The sequence below is a fragment of the Phodopus roborovskii genome, unplaced genomic scaffold (assembly GCF_943737965.1).
Source record: "Phodopus roborovskii unplaced genomic scaffold, PHOROB, whole genome shotgun sequence".
Classification (NCBI taxonomy): Eukaryota; Metazoa; Chordata; class Mammalia; order Rodentia; family Cricetidae; genus Phodopus; species Phodopus roborovskii.
In genome coordinates this window covers 11,500,415-11,523,015 of record NW_026126636.1, presented here as the reverse complement: position 1 = coordinate 11,523,015, position 22,601 = coordinate 11,500,415, and the positions used below count along the sequence as shown (strand labels likewise).

The window sequence follows — 22,601 nt, the reverse complement described above, 5'->3', positions numbered from 1 at the left end:
TAGCAAGACCCCGTTGAGAAAGATCCAGGTGGGGGGAGGGAGGGAGAGCAATAGAAAGATAAGAAACAGCTCCTATGCCTGGCTTCTCTAATCACAGCAGGGAGGCAGAGGCTGCCAGAGCTCTGTGAGTTCAAGGCCAGCCTGGTCTACAGAGCCAGCTCCAGGACAGGCTCCAAAGCTACACAGAGAAACCCAGTCTCAAAAAACAAAACAAAACAAAACAAAACAAAACAAAACAAAACAAAAGATAGACATAGCAAGCTGGGTGGTAGTGGCACATGCCTTTAATCCTAGCACTCAGGAGGCAGAGGCAGGAGGATCTCTGTGAGTTCGAGACCAGCCTGGTCTACAAGAGCTAATTGCAGGACAGCCTCCAAAGAATCCTGTCTCAACAAAACAACAAAACATAAAAAAAGAAGAAAAGAAAGACAGACAGAGCATCTATTAGATGAGGAATTAGGCCTGGGTATCTCAGAAATTTGTATAGAAAGTACAAGGTTTGGGATTGTACCCAAAGAAATTAGATTAGGGATCGAATCCCAACATATACTTTGGTTAAAGAACAGAAGGCTTCTTAGCAAGCAGTCTCAAATGGGTGCCTCATTAGTTTTTCAGAACTAAATTTTTTTTTCTTTCCTTTTTTTTCCCCCTGTCCGATTCAAGGTTTCTCTATATTGCTTCAGAGCCTGTCCTGGAACTAGCTCTGTTAATCAGGCTGGCCTCAAACTCACAGAGATCCGCCTGCCCCTTCCTCCCGAGTGCGGGGATTAAAGGCGTGTGCCTCCACTGCAGAGCCAGATCTAAATTTTAAGTCACCACCAACTCTAAGGTGCATCTCAGGTGACTTATTAATTTTGTTTGTTTTCTTTCATCACAAGGCCCCTGCTTCGTACACATTTCTCTGCTTTGAGAACGACCCAATGTGATACCTGCCTCTTCGCGGGGTGAAAAGAGCTACTTCCTCCCTTTGGAGCTTCCTCTTCTTCCTTGTCCCTGCCTGTACCCGATCTTCCTTCCCTTAAGTCTTGTTTCCACTTTCCCTCCCTCAAAGGCAATTTCCATTACTACGTTCCACGGTGATGTTGCACCGTCTTTTGTCACAGAAACTGGCATTGTAGAGAGAGCTCATGAAAACGTAGCAAATCGGATTGAACAACTTAAACTTCTCAATTACTTAGTGTGTGACCCCGCGCCTGAGGTTAGATAGAGCGCGTGGGATCGGAGTCGTTTCTCTCCTCCCACTCTGCGGGTCAGGATGACCTTGAATTTCTCATCAGTCCGGGGCCATGCAATCGGTTCTACCCTGTGCTGGGGATGAAGCCTTGGGTTTCACGTATGCTTGCTTAGAGCCAAGCACCGCCAACTGAGAGAGCCTTTTCCCCAGATCCCGGTCCCAAACCTATGATTTAAGCCAACAGGGCCCGCAGACTTCGGCTTCAATCTCCATCTACAGACCAGGGGTATCAACCAGGGAAGGTAGTGAAGGTCAAAAGATTCCGTCGGTGGCTTAAAGAACCTAGGTTTCCACTACGCCCTCACAACCAGTCCCCGCCCTTCTCGCCCCCAGGGATGACGTCACCGGCAGAGTTATGTAGTGACGTCATCTCCGGGCCGCCTCTGCTCCAGCCCCTCTTCGGAAACGTCCGACTCCTGGGACCGGTCTCCGGCTTTCGGTTAAATTTTTTTCCCTTCCATTCTCCCACCCCAAACTTCTGGCTCTTCCCGCCTTCCTTCAAACTAGCAGTTTTCGGCTCCTCTCGCTTGCTCTGGGGCGAGCCCCTGAAAGTCATTTACTCTTGCGTTAATTAATCGCCCTCCCGGCCCCACCCGTTCGTTCGGCTCATGCGCTTAATCCCTATTCGCTCGGCTCGGTTTTATCTCAGCTACTTCCGCCTCTCGCCGCCATCCCTCCATCGGCTTCGGCTCTTTCCGGATTATCTCAGGGTCCTCGGGTGTCTCCAATTCCCGAAGCGCTTCGGCGACTTCCGGCTGTCCTCTAGGCCCCGCCCCCACGACCACCCTCGGTCGATTCTTTAGGTGGGTCTTCGATCCGCTCGCTTCACGTTCCTTCAGTGACCCTAGCCCTTCCTGCTTCGGCTCTTTCCGGCTGGCCGCAGGCCCTCGGGTTCTTCTCGGCGGCAGTTCGGCTCTTTCCGTCTCCCCACCGCCTCGCCCTTCCGCTTCGGTCCTTTCCGCCTCCTTTCGGCCGGGCGGGCCGCTGCCTGTCTCCCACGTGACGCTCACTCGGCCTCTCAGTTAGCCACCCCCTCCCTCCCCGTCCCTCCCCGCCCTTCCTCCAGCTCCGGCCTCCGCGCTCGTCCCGGCTGGGCCGCCATTTTGTGTGAATCCCTGACCGCGGCGGGGGCCGGGCAGCTGGGGCGGGACAGACAGTCGGCCCATCTGCATCTCCGCGGCCCGCCCGCCCGTTCCCTCTCCTCCCTACGTTCTTCTTTTTTTTTTTTTTAGCCGTCCCCTCGCTCGCTCTCCTCCCCCCTCCCCTTCCCCTTCGCTTGCTCCGTGGCGCGCGGCCCGCGCTAATTACACCCAACCAGCCACCAGTGTCCGTGCCCCCCGGGTCCCCGGCCTCGGGGCCCGCGTGTGTGTGCGTGCGTGCGCCTGTGCGTGTGCGTGTCCGGAGGGGCCCTGGCGCCCCGATGAGGGCCCCGCGCCCGTGAGCGAGTGGCCGCAGGGGCGGCCGGGGCCTAGGCCGCGCGGCCTGCGTGGAAGCCGGCTCAGAGGTGATTCCGAAACCGAAAACTCGGAAAAATCATAAGAGGGGAGGAAAAAAAAAAAGGAAAAGGAAAAGGAAAGCTCCGCGTAGCGAGCAGCAGACAGGCAGACCGATGTGTGCCCCGCTCCCACCAGGAGCCAGGGAGGGCTGAAGTGTGCCCCTCCCGCCACGCCCAAGCAGTCCTCTTCCGTGCATTAACACCCCCTCCCCCTCAAAGGAACGATGGAGGCCGCGCCCGGGACCCCCCCGCCGCCGCCATCAGAGTCGCCGCCGCCGCCGTCGCCGCCGCCGTCGCCGCCGCCGCCAGCAACGCCTTCGCCGCCTCCGTGTGCCCCCGACGGCCGCGCGGCCACCCCGCACCTCCTCCACCACCGCCTCCCGCTCCCTGACGACAGGTCAGGCCCCCCGGCCTGGGCCGGGCAGCGTCCCCCGGGGAGGGGGGAGGAGGAGGAGGCAGGGGACGGCCGCCATGTTGGGCCGGGCGGCGGCGGCGGCGGCGGCGGAGGAGGAGGAGGAAGGGCGGGGTCGGTGGGTGTCGCTCGCCCGCCCGCCCGCTCGCTCTTTCTCGCTTGGCTTTCTCTCCCGGCCTCATGCGTTGCCCCCCCTCGCGGCGTTCGCCCGCTCTCCCTCGCTCTCGCTCTGTCTTTTTTTGGGCGCCATGCTGAGGGGAAGGTGAGGAGGCGCCCCCCGGACCCCCCGCGCCCGCCGATCTGTCCGCCCGCACGCCCGCCCGCCCGCCCGCACGCCCGCGGCTCGGGCCGCCAAGGGGGTGGGCTTGCCGAGGCCCAGCGGGCTCCCCGGCCGCCCCTGCTCCCGGGGCTGGCCGTCAGCGGCCCGGCCGCCGCCCGGCCTCGGGGCAGGCTCCGGGGGAGGGGCCCCGGAGTCTCTCGTTTGAGGGGGGGACCTCCAGCCTACAGTGCCCGCTCCTAGGGGTTCGGCGTCGGGGGCCTACCCAGTCCCTGACAGTATCCTTTCTCCTGGGGGAGGTGCTCCCGGCCCACTTTGGATAGGGACCCGAGTCTGACGGAGGCAGAATGTGGGGTGGCGATTCAGCCTTTGCTCCATCCTTCTGTGAAGGGCCCCTTAGAATGGGGGCCCTTGTGCACTTAGTCTCTTTATTTTTGTTTTTTGGCGGGAGGTATTTTCTAGTTACTCCCTAGAAGGCAGGGAAGGGGCGCGTCTCCAGGTCTTTTGGTGAAAGCTCCTGACCTTTTTTGGGAACCTAGCCTTCTCACGGAACTCTGCTTTTGTAGATAGGTGATAGTGGTGGAGAGTCCTTAGTCCTACTTGTTTTTTTTTTTTTTTTTTTTCTCTCGTGGGGGGGTTGTCGTTGAAGGTTGCTTTCCTAGCAGCGGATGAGAGAGGAAGTTGGCCACCGATTTCCCCTGGGCATCTCCCCTCTTAGGGTAAAATGGGGTGCGATTGCCCGTACGGGAGCAAAGGAGACAGATCTCTTGTACTTTGGCAGGACGTGAACTGTGGCGCCCCTTGTCCTTTATTAAGTGCGAAGTGGGTCCCCCCCACGCCCTTCTCTGGCGGATGATAATGGGGACAGCCTCGCGCCTTTTCAGGATGAGGCTTGGAGCCCTTTTTGGCCCTGCTAGAGCATGAGGGTATGGGATACAGGGATACAGGGTTTACAGACTCCTGAGGACTTGAGTGAGTAGGTTTGAAAATAGATGGGGTTTAGTGGGCAGGAAAGCGAGTCTTGCAGGCAGTGGGGGTGGGGTGGGGTAGGGCGAGAATGCGCTGGACAGATGGCTCGAAGCCGCCTGGGGAAATCGCAGAGCACCCCTCCAGACAAGGGTCTCGGCCCTTTATCTCCTCTCCCACGTCCTGTTTTCTTTCCCTTTCTCCTTCACAGACCCTCCTTTGCCTTTTAAAAGAAATGGCACCCACATTCAAAGACACAGGTGCAGCAGTGTGGTGAGCTTCTTACATTTTTTTTTTTCCTGTTTTGTTCTAATTAAATGTATCGTCCTGGGAATCGCAGCCCTTCGCAGCCAGACTACAGTTCAAGGAAATAAACAGATTAGCGGAGGTCTGTTCGCTAAGCCTACGTTGGGCTTCCAGGCCCTCTCGGGGGCAGGTGCCTTAACTCAAAGGTGCTTACGAGCTTTATCCGACCTCTAAGGAGTTCTCTTATGTCAGAAGTGTATGTCTTACAATGGGTTGGGATGGTAAGTAGCCTCTTTTATTGAGTAATTCAATTATCTCCCTCTTTTAGTCCCTTTCCTGCCTGCTTCCTCCTTCGCCTTTAGACCAGAGTGATGCTTGAGAGTGGATTTATTATGTTCAAATCAGGATTCTAACCCTATTGAGCCCTTTTAGTTTGCACATCCTTTCAGTGTTTAATTTTTAAAAATTGATGTACACAGTTTTCTTTAAAAAAAAAAAAAAGTGTTACTGTAACATGACAAAACCATGGGAAAGGCCCGGTATGTTTTCAGACCCTTGGTCTCCTCTTTCTGGATCCATCCATTGCTTTGTCTCCAGCCTTCATGTGAAAGTGGCTACTTCAAGTGCAGGAGACAAGCTTACTGTTTTGGTTTATACTTGTATTCAAGTTAAAGTCACATCCCATGCCCCCGTCCCACTCCCCCCCCCCCCCCAGAAAAGACTGTTCCAAGCAGGTCCAGTTTCCTTATTTTACCTGAATGTTTCTTACGGTAATAGACATTTAAATTGCAAGTCATTTGCAAAGTACTGTCTAAGCACAAAATGTATCTGTAAAACCGTGTCAAGCCCTGATCTCTCCTGTCGCCACTGCTCTTTGTTTGAAAGCACATGCCTGACCGTGAAAAGTTGGTGTAAAACGTGTTGCACGCACAGTCATGTTGGAGAGAACACCTCCCATCCTCAGTGCCCCCTCATACACGTACAAGTTAAAAAGAAACAACCACAGCAGCAGCAGCAGTGACTTGCAGGACCTGATACTGTCCTTCCAATGTGTTTTACAAGCATCAGTTCTTGTGTTAAAGACATGTTGACGTTCCATTGTTCCCCCGGCCCACTTTTGGTTCCTGTTAGGAAACCCTTTCTCACACATGAGTCTAGTCCCTTCCAAAGGAGCCTGTTTCCCTCTGCGCTCTCAGGAGAAATTCCCACCTGCACTTGAGGACCATGTAAGCTGTAGTTTGTCAGGCCACTAGTCTCACGCCTTTTAATGCTTCACCTGCCACGTACGGTGGCCTGATGTAAAGTCAGTTATTTGAGGAAGAAGTTTCCATAACAAAGTATTCCTGCACAAAATGTCTAAAGCACGAACTCATCACACTGTCCAGTGCGCTGGGTCAGCTGGAAAAACATTTGAAGGTTCCCCATCTTGTGTAAAATTCCTCCTCCAGGAGCTCAGAGCAGAAACTAGACACCAACCGATAACCCATTCCACGTGTTTAGGAGAACTTAAGTTGTAGAAGGACATTTAAACTTTAAAAATAAAATGTTAGAAGGAAATGGGATTCCTTTTGAAAATGAAGATTTTTAGCAGTCATTTTTGTTGAACTTGAAAATGTTTCCTCCAAACATTTTAAAAAGCGCTTAGGCATGTCCACACAAGGGTTTGTTGTTTTCTGTTTTTGTTTTGTTGGCAAAGGAGCCCCTGATATTAAGTCAACTGCCTTTAGCTATTCCTTATTTTTGAAATGTCACAGTAGTACCTTTTTTTTTTAATGCCCCAAACTGATGTACCACTATTAGTTAATAAATTAATGGATGTTGCAAAAGCAAAAAAAAAAAAAAAGAAAAAAAAAAGAAAAAAGGGTGTCACTTGGAATCCCTGATTTTAACAGCAAAGCTTATATACTTTGTAACCTTGGAAGTTTTTGTTTCCTCTGGATGAAAAGTTTAATTGGAAAGCAAGTCAAAAATCTCCCAGTAGGAGCACAATGGGCTTTGACCATGACAATGCAGATGCTCCGAATCAGAGCTGCTCCCCTCCCCCGTTCTCCAGTTTAGTCCTCCCAAGAGAAAATGACTCCCAAGTCAGGGGCTTTCTGACTCCTAGCCTTATCTTCTAGGGCTTTCCTTCATTTGCTATAAGGTTTAGATCTTTGATTCTTGACAAGACAGAATTTTTGGGAAGTAAAGGTAGTTAGCTGTTTCAGAAAATCATCCATGTGTTTTTTCCTTATTCAAGACGACCTATCCTGAGGGGAAATTGTTTGGGAAGGAAGGCTACCCTGACTGTTCTGCCTGGCAAGTGAGAGGTGAATTATGTGGCTCCTGTGTTTTCATATAGCTGAATTTTAGGACAGGTTCCTAGGCTCTGGCACTGCCTCCTCCCCTGCCCATCCATTGCTCTTCAGTCTTGCTTTCGAGCTGTCCTCCTCCCCTGCCCATCCATTGCTCTTCAGTCTTGCTTTCGAGCTGTCTCAGAACCACCTCAGGTCTTCACTGGTCTATAGCTGTGGCTTCCCTAGAAACCTTTTTCTTGGAGGTGAGGATTAGGGATGTATTTCCAGTGAATCCTTCAGCTGAAGTCCCTGATTAAACTGTCTCCAGGTCTCTGTGGATAGCTATCCAAATTCAGGGAACCAGATGTCCCCGTGGACAGAGTCTTTCTTACAGTAGCACCAGAGTGACTGGTTCTGCCCTGCTGTGGGATCGTAAGTGATGTGGCTTGAGTTGAGCCAGGTCCTTGGCCACTGCTGGGATGCACCACCAGGATGAGAGGGGACAGGAAGGCTGCAGCAGATGTTCTGGCTGTTACTTGCTGAGTGCTTTGAGGACTTAAAGGAGCAGCTCGCTCATTGGCAGAGGGAATGGAGGAAATGGTCTGGAGTCGGTTACATAATTAAGGCCTCATAGGCCGTGGCAAGCTGCCTGTTTGGATAAGTTAAGGCAAAAAATGAACTTGCCCAAGCTCTGGTGTTCTTGGTTTTGAAGCCTCATCTGCTACAAAGCTCTGCTGTGTCTGTGAATGCTCTGGACACAGGGTTAGACCCAGTGCAGCATTTGTGTTGTGATAGTGCTGTGTGGTGAGGTGGGGTGGTAGGGTTCAAAGTCAACTTCAGGCACTCTGTCCACTGCGGTGATTCTGGAGCTGGTGTGACAAATGAAGACAGGGCCTCTTGGTTGGTGCTGGTTACAGGTACATCATCATAGAGGGTTTTTCATTGGCAGGGTGGAAGTTGTCTGCTAAGAGCAGCCTGTTTCTCCGAGTCAGATTGCTCCCCCTGACCTGTACTGAGTTCCCTGCTTCGGCTGTTTGTCAGGCGGGGTGTGAAGGGAGAGTGTGGGTTTTGGAAGCCCCCACTGTTGTTCAGGGCTGGTGCCCACTTCTCAGGGTCACCACACACAGTGGCTCTGCTCAGTGCCTCTTTCCTTCCCAGGAGGAAATTCTAAATAGAACACTGGCAGCCCTGTGTGTAAATAGAAGCAGGGTGTGTAGGACTGAGGGAAGTTCACTCAGCCTGAAGCTTAACTGAAAGGAGCCTGGTGGGGAGGGACTAAAGCCAGTGGCAGCCATCTTGTGGTACCTCTTGTCTCACAGTGCTCCTCCTAGATGCTAAAATGGTCCTACTGTCTTGAGCCAATGCCTGCTATCCCGGCATGTATTTGCCTTTGCAATTAGAGTGGAGTGAGTCAGCGTTTCAGCTGAGGTTGGCCCCTGAGAACCAGGAAGCTGGGGATCCCAAGCCAGCCCTCACTCCTACCCCACCTCCTTGTTCTGCTTCAGCCAACCCTTCCTGGCCTGAATCTCCAAGGGCCAGGCTTGCTGGATTCCAGGATCTGTCACCCCTTGTAATTTGGCTGAGTCCCTGAGGGTTATGTTGATTCAGCAGCAAGGCCTGTCCTGCATTTTGCTTGGAACAGAAATGTTTCATTGTTCTGTTTTGTTTTCAGTCCTAGGGGAGGAACTCAAGCCCCTGAACCTGCTAGCTCTGCTAGCCCTTGGTTGTCGTCGTGTTTCGTTTGTGAGATAAGGTCTCTCAGCTTAGTCCATAATGGCCTCCAACTCTGAAGTGATGCTCTTCCTTAGACTTCAGAATGCTGGGGTCACAGACTCAGCCAACATGCCTGACTAGCCCCTAGTATTTGTCACTTTGGCTGTTTATACAAGAGAGGTGGCCCTTGCGGGCATACTATACTCTTACTATACGGAGTCCCACATATGGAGGTCCTGCCTCTGCCTTCTGAGTGCTGGGGTTGCAGGTGTGTCCCACCATGCCCTTTGGCGTTTTGAAGCTGGGTCTCAGTTTGTAGCACAGCTGTACCTTTATAAGTGGAAAGGTCAAAGGGTAACCATTAAGCTCTGCTGCAGACTTCCCACACTAGCTCCTTAACCTTTGCTGGGAAAAAAGTGCTGGAAGCTGTTTGTGACAGATGCTGTCTCCCTACTGTGCTGTCCTGAGTGTACTACAGTAGTCTTCTTTCTCTCTTACAGATTAGTTTTATTTTAAAGTGTGTGTGTGCATGTGCGTGTGCACACAGTAATTCCCTGGAACTAGAGATATACCTGCTTGGGGGCTGAGAACTACTCAGGTCCTCTAGACTAGCATTTTAGTGTTCTTTAGTCTTTGAACCATCTCTTTAGTCTTTCTTTTTTGAGAGGGGTCTGATTCTGTTGTTGAGGTTGGTTCTTAAACTTGAAGCAGTCCTTCTGCCTCAGCCTCCCAAGTGCAGTGGTATAGTATTTGTTTGCTGATTTGAGACAGGTTCTCAACTTGAAATATAGATCAGGCTGGCCTTAAACAGAGAGATCTGCCTGCCTCTTTTCCTCCTGAGGTTGGGATTAAAGGCAAGTGCTACCATACTCACTGTACCTTATCCTGGTACAGTACTTTTCACACTGTAGGGTATGGTCATTAGTGGGCTATGAAGTCCACTTATTGATGTGTCTTCATATTAGACAAACATCAGAAGAGGGTAGGAATGTAGTTAAATAAAACCTCCTTTACGTTTTACACAAAATGTAAAAGGAGATGTAGGTCAAGGGCAGAAAGTTTGAGCCTGGCATGAAGATCAGACCCCACAGTCCCAGCTTCCTGGGAAGCTAAGGCAGGAGGGTCACAAGACCTGCCTGAGCTAAGCTCAAGGGTGCCTAGGTAATTTTTGCAAGATCCTGTTCAAGATAGGAATCGAAAGGGAACCAGTAGGGACATGGTCAGTGGTGTTTTGCTTGCCTGGTGTGTTCAAAGCCCTGTGCTCCATTCTCAGCCTCAGTACTGCAAAAAAGAAATTGAAAAGAAAATAAAAATTAAAAGCTGGTCACTTATATAGGACTTTGCAGATTGTTGCCCTTGTCCCAAGTCAGTTTTTGTGGTTTTTCAAGGTAGGGTTTCTCAGTAGCTTTGGAGCCTGTCCTGGAACTTGCTCTGTAGACCAGGCTGGCCTCACAGAGATCTGCCTGCCTCTGCCTCCCCAGTGCCAGGATAAAAGGTGGCCGGCACCACCACCCAGCCCCAACTCAGTTTTTATAGACTGAGTTTATCAGCATTGCCGTGCCCATCTATCTGTGTTATCTTAGTAGCAAATGGCAGAGTTGAGAAATGAGACCTGCAAAAAGCTGACAGTATATACTCTGGGCCCTTGACCAGGCTTGCTGGCTTTTGCACACAGTGGCCATAGTATGCTTATGTGGGAGCGGATGGGGAGTACAAGTATCTCATGGAAGGCTGGTTCTGCAGAAGTGGGCAACATTGCCAGCCTGCCAGTCTGCAGTGTCTGACATGCTTTTGTTCTATGCCTGGGCATGCACAAACCCAGGCCCAAGCTTTTCAGCTGCAAAGTGAATGGATGGATTATTCCTTTTTGAGGTACTGGGGATTGCATCAAGGATGTTTCTAGACAAATGCTCTACCACTGAGTTATATCCCCAGCCCTCATAGGTGGGATTTTCACTCATGAGAAGTAACCAAAGTCTGGGCCTGGAGAGATGGCTCGGAGGTTAAGAGCACTGGTTGCTTTTCCTGAGGTCCCGAGTTCAATTCCCAGCAACCACATGGTAGCTCACAGCCATCTATAATGAGATCTGGTGCATACATGGAGGAAGAATGTTGTGTTCATAATAGATAAATAAAATCTTAAAAAAAAAAAAAAAAGTAACCAAAGTCTTCCTGAGGCCCAGCTCTGGAAGTGATCACAGCTAATACATCCTTCTGTGGCCTAAGCCTAGACAGCGGGGACCAAACACTAGACTTGCTCGACTAAATGTCCACTGCAGGTGGCTTGGATAATTGCCCTCCTCATTTTCCTAACAGACACTGGGTTTAGTTTTCCTTAGGATGCTACCATACAGGGCACCAGCAGACAGCTATTTGCAGATAATTGTAGCTTTTCAGAAGTTTGTTTTTTAAGATTTATGTCATGTTACATGTTTTGGGTATAGCATGTGTATCCCTTGTGCTCAAAGAAGACATCAGAATTCTTGGGACTGTGAATTCCAGGATAGTCAGGACTACACAGAGAAACCCTATCTGAGCTCCCCAAAACAAACAACAAAAAGCCCTAACTCAGGGTTAAGAGCACTTGGTGCTTTTCCAGAGAACCTGAGTTCTGGTAGTTTAAAACCATCTGTAACTGGGGTAACTGCCACCTGGCCTCTACTGACACACACACAGATGCACAGGTACATATCATACACATAAATAAAAAGATCAAGCTGGGTGGTGGTGGTACAGCCTTTAATCCCAGTGCTTGGGAGTTAATTCCAGCACCTGGGAGGCAGAGGCGGGTGGATCTTTGTTTGAGGCCGGTCTGGTCTACAGAGAGAGTTCTAGGACAGGCAGGGCTACAGGGAGAAACAGGCAGGGAATATAGCAAAGCGCAGTTCAGGAGTGCTTGTCCTGCTTGTCCAGGTATTTGGTGGCAGTGCTGATTCCCCTAAAAAATTATAAGGCACAGTTTTTCTTCATATTAATTAGACATCTTTCTCCTGAGTAATAGAAATGAGGTAGCCTTGGCTTTGAACCATCTGAAGCTCCTAAGCTGGTACCCTGTGGCTAGGCTAGCAAAGGGTGTGATAGTTGGTGAGGGTCATCTTCTGCAAGAGGTGTGTGTGTGTGTGTGTGTGTGTGTGTGTGTGTGTGTGTGTGTGTTGTTTGCCCACCCATGGGAGTCAGACAATAGCTACTCCCACACAGGAAATGACAACTTTGTGTCTGGGAGGTTCCTCTGGGCTGGATTTCTTAGGGAGTTGAAGCTTCTGTATAAGGTTTGTATTTGAATGAACCTCAATGTGGGGGCTGCAGCTTGTGGATACAAGTGTGCATTAACTTTAAAAATATCCTCTTGTGGGTTTGCTTTGCTTGCTTACCCCTCTTTCCCACCCCAATTTTAGCCTCAGTTTGCTTGTCTATAAAATGGAGATACCATGTGCTTCACCACGGTGATGAGAGGAGGCAAGGATGAGTCAGCATGGAGCTGTAGATGTTATTAGTGAGGAGTGTGGACTGTCTTCCGACCCAGGACCCCAGAGTCCAGGAAGTAAGGCACAGGGATGTTAGCCTGCCTTATTTATTTGTTTTCCTTCCTTCCTTCCTTCCTTCCTTCCTTCCTTCCTTCCTTCCTTCCTTCCCTTCCTTCCGTTTTTGAGTCTGGAACTCTGTAGACCAGGCTGGCCTTGAATTCCCAGACATCTACCTGTCCGCCTCTCAAGTGCTGGATTAAAGGAGTGTACCATCATGCCTGGCTAAGGATATGTATATTGAAAATCTCCATTATTCTTAGCAAAATTAGCAGTTAGCCATTTAGTACCTGAAATACCGTCCTGGTTCAGCCTGCTTGGACATCTCTTGTGTGGATTGCTATAGGTGCTTCAGATCCATGCATTGGCATTAGGGCAGTCTCTTACTTCCTGTGCTTGGTTTGTGCCAGTGGCTCATCTGGTTGTCACAAGGCAGGCATGTTGCCATGGAGATGGCATGACATCACAGAGCGGGTGATGATTGTGCCTGCAAATGCAAGGGGAGGGCAGCAGGGCCCACTTGTTGTGGTTTCTGGTTGATGAACTGGGTAGAAAGGGCCCTGACAAACATGTGTGAGGTGCAGAGGCTTGCTCCAGGGCTCTCCTAGCTCTGCAAAGCCCTCAGTGCTGTCCCCTTTGGCTGCTGTACCACTTTCTAGATGAAGGGAAGGTCATGGGTCGTGGTGGGAGGGTTCTTTTGGTATGAGCCCAGGCCAACCTTCTAAAGGAGAGGCTCTGTGCCTTGGTTCCTAGTGACTGACCTGTCCTACAGGGCCAGGCCAGGAACTTTGACTTCTGCACTTAGGTTGTTAAGCATTTGAAGAGGCAGCACCTCCTAAAATTTTTGTGATTTTTTTTGTTTGTTTGTTTGTTTCTTTGTTTTGCCCCCAGTTAATAGATCATTAAGAGTCTACCTAGGGAATTTGTTGAGAGTCCGGTCAGTTAATGATCATAACCCCGACCTTCACATTAACCTAGCAGCTCATGAGCTTCAGGTAATAGTCACTGTCCCATGAGTTCCCACTTCTGTCTTTCGTGTGGTCTCGCGCCTACCCCTGGCTCCCCGTGTAAACCAGAGCCACAAGCTCCGGGCTTCTTTCGACTTGGTTCAACACTATAGAGTTGCTGAGAGAGAGCTGCAAGCTTCCTTGTCCTGCGGGGGTCCCTGTCTTTCCTACCGAGCTCGATTGGTCCCATTGTCCTCTGTCTTATTTTGTCTTGGTCAGACATTCTGAGGCTTTGTGGTCCCATGCAGATTAGGTGAGGAAGTGGAGGCAGTTGATTGGTTGAGAGATGGCCACAGTGCAATGAAATGCTCTCTTGTTGGTGAACAGTCAGCAGTGTCCTCCAAGAAGAACTGGCTCTTGCTCTGTCCATACCTGTCCCCCAGGTCACGTGCCACCTCCGTCAGGCTTCTTTCTCCATGTTGTGTGCTCTGGTATTACTGTTTTATCTTGTTCTTTGGGTTCTGGTTTTTGAGACGATCTCTTGTAGCCTAGGCTGGCCTCAAAGTTGCTCTGTAGCTAAGGATAACTTTGAGTTCCTGATGCTCCTGCCTTGTCTGGTGCACTAACTCCTGCTTGGGCAAGTGTAGCTTCTGCTCTGTTGCTTACTGTATGGCTGCTCCTTGTTCAGGGCGTTGTCTGTTGTCAACTCTCCTATCCTGGAAATCTGTATAAGCTCAGCCCATTGTCCATATAAGAGCCCATTCAAGGGAAGCAACAGAGCTGGCTGTGTGTCACTTGGTCTAGAAAGGAGCGTTTTTTTTTTTGTCCCTGAACCCACTTGGGAACACTAGATCTCCCTACTGGGTATTTTTGTAAAGCATGTGTTTTATGAATCTGCAAACTAAGGACCCTGGGGTGGGGTATGACCCAGCAGGTGTTGCTTAGGCTGAACATGTAGGTGTATGTATTTGAGGAGCTGCAGTGAGCTCCACAAATGCCTTGGAAGCTTTGTTCAGGAGGTTGGAGGCAAAGCTGCAGGAAGGAGGTCCTCTCTGTTCTATTCCCATTTCTAACTGCTGGTCAGGCAGCCTTCTGGGGATGGCTGATTCGTCCCGAGAGTGTCTGCAGCTGCAGGCAGGCTGGTGAACTGCTAGTCAAGGCTGGGGAAATAACTCAGTCCCTGCAGCCCAACTGTAGCATCCCCCCCCCCCCCCAGCGCCTATCTCAAGAGGGTTTTAGCAGGTTCTAGATTGAAACTATTAGTGCAATGGAGCATCCCCCACTTTTCTTGGGTGATTATGTTATAGTCTATTAAGTGTGCTCCCTTGGTGTTTAATCCCACTCTGACATGGGTTTTTCTGGCAGCCTGTTAAAGTGCCATTGCCATTTCCTAAACCTGTTAGTTGTTTCTGTCCATGGCCTTTGGGACACCCACTCTCTCCCAGCGGGCTTCCTTCCTTTCTAGTGAGCAGTCTGCAGAAGTAGTCAGACCTGATACTCACACAGGCCTCGTGTCTGGGATGGCATGTGCAGCAGGGCGCCACTGGGGTCTCTGCAGATGCAGTGACCAATTAGTGTCGCCTTCCCAGTGCCGCTTCTAAGTCACAAGCAGTTTTTTTAAGTTAATTTTTTGTTATTTTGAGATGAGATCTTGCTCTGTAGCCCAGGTTGGCCCAAACTAGAGAGCCGCCTGCATCAAGCCCCCGCCCCCCGAGTGGGTCTACAGGCACAGATTGTCATGCCTGGCTAGATTTCAAAAAAAAAAATTCTATTTTTCTAAGCATCTCTCCATTCTAGGACAACAGTTTTAAGCATGTGTAGGCTCATTTTGTGGAAACCTATGCATGATGCTCATGCTAAGCCCAGATTTGCCTGGACCTGTTAGCCACATTATTGGTGAGAATGTTGGGCTGAAGTCTTTGTAGGTGGGAAGCTATCTGATTTTTGATGATAGGTTCATGAGTTCCTAGGATAATCTTGTCACACGTTCTCAGTGTGTTAGAAGTGGGGCACCTTTATCAGAGCCAGCTGTAGCGTGGGGACAGGGTAGAAGCCTTACCTGCATAGCCCTTTGCTAGTGACCTAGCCAAGACTGCCAGATGGACTGGATTTCATGTGGTTGCTGCCGTTTTCTTGCGAGGAAACTGTAGGAAAGAGGTAGTAGGGTACCCATGCCCAACACTATTAGCTTTCCTCCACAGGGAATCCCAGGCTCCAGCCTGCCCCTAGGCTCTGCCCCCGCCCACGGCATTCCCATCAGAGTCACTGGGTGGGTTTGTTCCCATCATTGCAGGCGGTGGCCTTGTCACCAAGTAGCAGGTTTTTCCTTGAGACAAAACCAGTTTTCCTAGTCAGGTGCCCCTGTTGCTGTGGATTCTGAGCTGAACCTTCAGTGTGCCTCACCGGACAGGAATGCTGCCCACATCTGAGCTGCTTAGGTGGAAAGCCTCTGAGGCACACAGGCCGCCCTCCCCCCCTCCCCACCGTGGTTCCCTTTGACAAAACATTAGGAGCCTTACCCTGTTGTCTGAGTGCAGTCCTTGACCTCCACTTTGTGTGTCTTTGGGGCCAGGCCTCTTGGGTGTAGAGCCAGGCCTGGCTCCTTTGAATCGGGCTCTAGATTAATTAGAGAAGCGCCTCTTGAAGCTGCGAAAGGGCTGTGGAGGGCTGGGGAAAGAGGCTGCTGTTTCCCTTGCAGCCCCTTACGACCCTCAGGGCTTCCAAGTAGTTATTCCCTCCTTCTACAGCGCCTCTTTGCAGGGCTGTTCCCTGTTCCACTTATTTGATTAGCTTTCTCAGGGCCTATAACACACACATACACGCACGCACGCACGCACGCACGCACGCACGCTTGAGACAGGGTCTCTCTGTAGTTTTGGAGCCTGTCCTGAAACTCTCTAGACCAGGCTGGCCTCCCAAGTGTATGTGCCACCATTGCCTAGCTCCTATTGCATTTTTTTTTTTAATACTTTTGGTGTGGTGTGGGATAGACCGTAGAGTATATGCATGCTCTGCGAGTAGCCCAGGCTGGCCTTCACCCTGCAGCCCTCCGAGTTCAGCTTCAGTTCTCTTACCTTCGCCGCTCTTCCTCTCTTTATCCCTTATTGAAGTGTAAAGGACTTCATGCCCAATTGAAGACCTTTCTGCTGCCATTTATAAGCAACACAGGGAGCTATAAAATGATTTCTGTTTTGTTGTTTGCCTTTTGGGGGGAGGGGTGGTCACAGGGTTTCTGTGTGTAGTGCTGGCTGTCTTGGAACTCAACACATAGATAAGACTGGCCTTAAGCTCATAGAGAGCCGCCTGCGTCTGCCTCTCCCTCTCCCCCCAATGCTGGACCTAAAGGATGCATGTGCTACCACTGTTGAGAGAGGGTCTGTAGCTCTGGCTGTCCTAGAACTCACCGTGTAGACAAGGCTGTCCAGGATCTTACAGAGACCCTCCTGTCTCTGCCTCCTGAGTGCTTGGGTTAGAGGCATGTGCCACCAGCCAGGGCTGAGAACTTTAAGTTTTTTTTTTTTTTTTTTTTAACCCCAGGAAGAGTCTCACTGTATACTTTCCTGGCCTGGTACTGTGTAACTTGGCCTCAAACTCAAAAGAGATCAGCCTGCCTTTGTCTTCCACGGCACCAGCTAAATTTAAAAAGATTTTTCCATTCTCCCAACTCCTATACTCAGCAATATCCGTGTCTGTGGGTCTGGCTTGAACATTGGACTTCTTTCCCATCTACTACTTTCTTGACCCTCTCTTGACTCCACCCATAGATACCTGCCCCCTCCCCCAGCCTATCCATAGCTGTTTACACATGTTGGATGACTCACAGCTTGTTGGGTTAGGAAAGTGCTTTTACTTTTCAAAGTGCTAAGCACTGAGTGACATGGGTGTTGAAAAGGTCAGAAAAAGTGCAGCATGAGAGGGTTGGGAACGTGTACCTAGAAGCAGGGTGAGGGTCAGCTGGGAGAGGGGACAGGTCTCAGCTAAGGGAGGGCTCAGCAGGAGTGGGGGTCTGACTCTACCATCTCAGTCCCTAACGGGACGAGTTCAGTTTGGTGTGTATCTCCATAAACCAGAGTGTGCAAGTTGGGTTCCCTGCAAAGGAACTTGTGTGGTCCAGTAGGTCTCAGTAATGCAGTAAAGAACTTTGTGGGAGCTGGGCAGCTAGACCTCTCAGCCTGTGGCAAGACATACTCATCCGCTCTGTGGCCACAACCTATACCTTTCTGCTGAGAGCACTTAGGTTCTGAAGTGGTTGGGAACCCTGAAATAGGTTCGTCCCTATGTGAGCATAGTGCCCTTCTTTTTTTTTTATTAGTGGTTTTTTTGGGGTTTTTTTTTCTGTTCTGTTTTTGAGGCAGGGTCTCACTATGTAGCCTTGGTTGTTCTCAGACTCAGAGATCCTCCTGTCTCTGCCTCCCCAGTGCTTGGAATAAAGGTGTGTGCTACCACGCCTGACTTAGCCTGGCTTTCTATTTGTTTTTTGAGTTCTAGGACTGGGACTTGGGGCTGCTTGTGTTAGGCAAGCACCCTACCACTAAGCTGTACTCCTTGCTGGTGGTAGCCCCTCCCCACCTCTTGTGACCCAGCTAAACTCACAGCCACAGTCCCTTGTGGAGAAGGATGAGAGTCCCAGCCACTAGAGCTGTACTCACCTTATTTGGGCTCTCTGCTGCTATTTGCCTCACCAGCTCAGAGCCTTCAAAAGGCTCCCTGTAGCCCCTGAGTTCACCGTGGTTTGGGGTTGGTTTGCAGGGAGGATGGTGAGTTGGAAGAAGGTGAACTGGAAGATGATGGGGCTGAGGAGACCCCGGATGCCCCTGGGGGACAAGAGAGGAGCCGGAAAGAAAAGGGGGAGAAGCATCACAGCGACTCGGATGAGGAGAAGTCTCACAGGAGACTGAAACGGAAGCGGAAGAAGGAACGGGAGAAGGAAAAGAGGAGGTCGAAGAAAAGGCGGAAATCCAAGCACAAAGTAGGTCCTAGAGGGTTCCCCACACCTCCACTGCTGGCTCCGAGCCCGCCTGCATGCCCAGCGGGCTCTCTTAGTGACAGCCTTTCCTAGCGTGTGGGGCCCAAGGACAGTTCATAAAGTCTGGCGCTTATGCTCTGTTGCCATTGAGTGCCCCCAGGTGAGGAGTTTTCAGTCAGAGCGCAGAGTCCTTCCAGACACCTTCTGGCCTTGTTTGTCCTGGGGCTGGCTGCAGTCAGGTGACCCGCCAGCAGCAGAGTCACTCAGCGCCTCCTCTCCTTGCCTCCTTGCAGCGCCATGCATCCTCCAGTGATGACTTCTCAGACTTCTCGGATGACTCCGATTTCAGCCCCAGTGAGAAGAGTCACCGCAAGTACCGGGACTATAGCCCCCCATATGCACCGGTGAGCAGCACTGTCACATGCGTTCTGGTATGGGAAGGTCGATGGTAGCCCAGAGGCAGTGGGTATTGTTGTCATCCCTATTTCATGGGTAAGGAAGCAATTAGTTAGAGGTAGGGGCTTGTGTCAGCGGTGGCTGCTTTCTCCACCCAAGGCCTGCTGCTGAGCTTGCCCAGAGTCAGGTCCCCCCCATGGCTTGGCAGGACTCAGTACTACTCATTCATCCAGGTCACAGATGACTGCTTTCCACTGTTCATAAGTGACCTTTTGTGGGAAATTGGCAAGAGAATGAAGTGGCAGTAGAGTCAATTATCTCCAGGCCTGCACAGTTAGAAGTTAAATACCCCATTACAACTCTAAACTTAACCATAAGTTTACATTATTTGTCCGGTATATACTTTCTCTTTCAGAAAAACTTGTAAGAAAAAACAAGCAAGGGCTGGGGATATAGCTCAGTGATGCAGTGCTAGACAAGAAAAACAAATGGGACATGGCACAAATTGATAATCCCAGGACTAGGAAAGCTAAGGCAGAAAGATCAGGAGTTGGAACTTAGAGGACTTAGAGGGGGCAGAAATAGCTGAGCGGTTAAGTGCCCGCACTGTCATAGTTAGGGTTTAGGGTTTCTACTTGCTGAGAAGAGACATCATGACCACAGTAACTTTTTTTTTTTTTTTTTTTTTTTTGCATTTGGTTTTTTGAGACAGGGTTTCCCTATGTAGCCTTGGCTGTCTTAGAACTCATTCTGTAGACCAGGCTGGCCTCGAACTTACAGGGATCCATCTGCCTCTGCCTCCCAAGTGCTGGGATTAAAGGCATGTGCCACCAAAGCCTGGCTTTTTTTCTTTCTTGTTTATGTGTACAGTATTCTGCCTACATGTGTCCCTGCATGCCAGAAGAGGGCACCAGATCTCGTTGCAAATGGCTGTGAACACCATGTTGTCCCTGGGGATTGAACTCAGGATCTCTGGAATAATAGCCAGGGCTGTACTTCTAAACTCTGAGCCATCTCTCCAACCCAACCATGGCAACTCTTTTTGTTTGTTTGTTTGTTTGTTTGTTTTTTGGTGTTTTTGAGACAGGGTTTCTCTGTGGCTTTGGAGACTGTCCTGGAACTAGCTCTGTAGACCAGGTTAATGGGTGACTTACTTATCATCATGGAGGGACATGGCAGTGTGCAGGCGGACATGGTGCTGGAGATGAGAGCCTACATTTTGATTGGCAGGCAACAGGAAGTGAACTGAGCCACTGGGTATGGCCTGAGCATATATGAGACCTCAAAACCCACCTCCACATTGATACACTTCCTCCAATAAGGCCATACCTATTCCAACAAAGCCTCCTAATAGTGCCTCTCTATCTGTGAGCTTATGGGGGCAGTTACATTCAAATTACCACAGAGTTGGAGCCCTGAGCTACACAGCATAATCCTATCTAGGTGGGGCAGTGGTGGCGCATGTCTTTAATCCCAGCACTTGTGAGGCGGAGGCAGGTGGATCTCTTGAGTTCAAGGCCAACCTGGTCTACAGAGGGAGTTCCAAGATGACCAGGACTACACAGAAAAACAAAGAAATTAAATAAATAAAACCACAGGCTAGGCAAGGTTTGTTGGCACCTTTTTTTTTTTTTTTAAGTGAAAACAAAAAGGTCATTATTTTTTATGTGTCTGTTTTCCTGTCTGTGTACCATATACGTGTCTGGTACCTGCAGAGGCCAGAAGAGTGTGTCATATCCTTTGGAACTGGAGTTATAGTTGTGGGTCTCTATATAGGATCCATGTCTAAATTGCGTGAGATAGCAGCTAGTCCTCTTAAATTCTGGACCATCTCTCCAGCCCCATGATGGCACTTTTTAAAGCCTTTCCTGTGAGGGCATCATGCACCACAGCAGATGATGGAGGATCAAGTGCAGTAATCCAAATGCAGTAATCCAGACTGATTACTGCAAGAGGGCATCCTCTCCATTTTAGGGGATGTTTTGATCATGACCGGGCCAGCTCTGTCACGGAAGTGTTGCTACAGTGTTACAGCTCAGGAGTGGATGTTGACACATTTGTATCCAATTGTATTCCTCTGTTGTATTCGTTTTCTGAGCTCCTTTGTTAAGAGTGATTTTGCTGCTCCAGTACCTCATGCTCCTCAGCCCTGTCCCCAAAGCCACCAGATCATACCTTTTATAGCATGTGGGGACTGCCTAGCTTTTCCTAAACAATATGCTAAGAGGTTTGTTACATCGTTTTTGTTTTCATTTTTGAGACCAGATCTTTACTTTGTTGCCTAGGGCAATCTTAAACTCCTGGGTGCTCAGGCAGATTTTCTGCCTCAGCGTCCCATGTGGATGGGACTACAGGCATGGACCGTCATACCTGCCTTAGCAATGTGTGTTTAAAGCTGGGTATAATTGCATAGGATTATAATCCCAATGCTTGGGGTGTGGGGACAGACTGGATGTCAGAGTTCCAGCCCAGGATGGCACTCCCAGCGTTTGGGAGGCAGAGGCAGGCAGATTTCTGAGGGGAGTCCTGAGTTCCAGAATAGCTAGGGCTATACAAAGAAACCCTATTTTTTGTTTGTTTGTTTTTTGAGACAGGGTTTCTCTGTAACTTTGGCTGTCCTAGAACTTGCCCTGTAGAGAAACCTTTTCTTTAAACACACCTCCCTCCACACATACCTCCCCCCAGCCCTCCCAAAAAAGTTCCTGGCCAGGCTGGACTACTTAAGACCCTGTCTCAAAACAGTAAAGTGTTTATTACTTAGAGCTCCCATTGCTAAGGTGGGCCTCATTGTCTGAATGTGCTACACTGTTCGCCTCTTGAAAGGCATTTTGGGAAGTGTCGTTGAAAGTAGTAGTTGGCTGTGGCCATTGTGTTCATTCACTGAAATCCAAGGCCCCAGGGAAAGCTTGGGCAGCTTGGGTCCCTCCTCCTGCCTCCAGGCTCCTCCCCAGGGGTTTGCACTGTATCTTTGTCCTTGGCTCACTAGGGACTGTGGGCTCATATTTCTCCTTTCCTTTCTAACCTTGGCCCTTTTCTTAAGGATAAGCTTGGACCCATTGCTGTCCCCAGCCTATCAGGGTAAACAGATCTGCAGAGAGGACAAGTACCAGTGGTAACCCAGGAGCAGTAGAGACGCCCAGACAAACACACAAGTTTTGAGAACTGAGGTGACCTTGATGGTGCTGACCCAGGCCATGGGTCCTGGCTGACCCTCTCCCTTACTCTTTCCCAAACCCAGTCCCACCAGCAGTACCCCTCATCACACAACACGCCCCTGCCCAAGAAGTCCTACTCCAAGATGGATAGCAAGGGCTACAGCATGTATGAGGACTATGAGAATGAGCAGTATGGAGAGTATGAGGGGGATGAAGAGGAGGACATGGGCAAAGAAGACTATGATGACTTCACCAAAGAGCTGAACCAGTACCGGCGTGCCAAGGAGGGCAGCAGCCGCGGCCGAGGTGAGCCCTTCCCTCTCCTACTTTCCCTTCTCCAGGCCAGGGTTGCTGTTGAGAGTGGAGATCTGTAGAGTCAAAGAGCCTATACTGAGTCTCTTAGCTATCTAAGAGAGCTAGGCAGTCTCTCAGGGATGGCCACAGTGCACAGAAGCTGTACACTCAGGGCATAAGGGGTAGGGACGACCTAGGGCCATGGGCGTAGAGCAGGGACAGCTAGTGTGTCTCCTTGGGCCAGAGTGAGGACAGCGGGTGACCCAGCTCTGCCCACCTCCTTTTCTGGACTTTTCTGTCACCACACCATTTTGTTCACCTCTGAACCTTGGACTTCAGGAAGCTGGTGAACTTTTGGCTGGAAGGCTTAAGAGGAGATAGGGGGAGGGAATAACAACCCAGGTGATGTTCTAGAACTGGAAAAGACAGCTAGAGGAGGCTTCTAAAGTCTTCCAGCTTCCAGTGATCCAGGTTATTGTTTTGGATTTTTGTTTGTTTTCTCCCTCCCCCCCCCCCCTTTGGTTCTGTAGCTTTGGAGTCTGTGAGTGTCCTGGAACTCACTCTGTAGACCAGGCTGATTTCAAACTCGCAGAGATCTTCCTGTTTATGCCTCCTGAATGTTGGAATTAAAGGCGTGTGCCGCCACCCAACAGATTCATGTTTGCTTTTGGACACCTTTGGAATAGACTACACTTAAAGGAGA

At 50.2% G+C, this 22,601-nt stretch overlaps 2 protein-coding genes across 2 annotated transcripts in view; both read left to right on the top strand.

Moving 5' to 3' along the window:
• The window catches only part of Bbc3 (BCL2 binding component 3), a 256,886-nt gene that overhangs the window by 73,494 nt on the left and 160,791 nt on the right, over positions 1 to 22,601 (top strand). The gene's annotated exons all lie outside the window — the stretch shown is intronic.
• Positions 2,949 to 22,601, top strand: part of Zc3h4 (zinc finger CCCH-type containing 4) — a 32,455-nt gene continuing 12,802 nt past the window's right edge. Inside the window, exons 1-4 of the mRNA XM_051206933.1 lie at positions 2,949 to 3,126; positions 17,837 to 18,056; positions 18,347 to 18,457; positions 21,688 to 21,910. Of these exons, the coding sequence (XP_051062890.1) occupies positions 2,954 to 3,126; positions 17,837 to 18,056; positions 18,347 to 18,457; positions 21,688 to 21,910 (727 nt within the window). The 5' untranslated portion in view covers positions 2,949 to 2,953. The remainder of the gene's footprint in view (positions 3,127 to 17,836; positions 18,057 to 18,346; positions 18,458 to 21,687; positions 21,911 to 22,601) is intronic.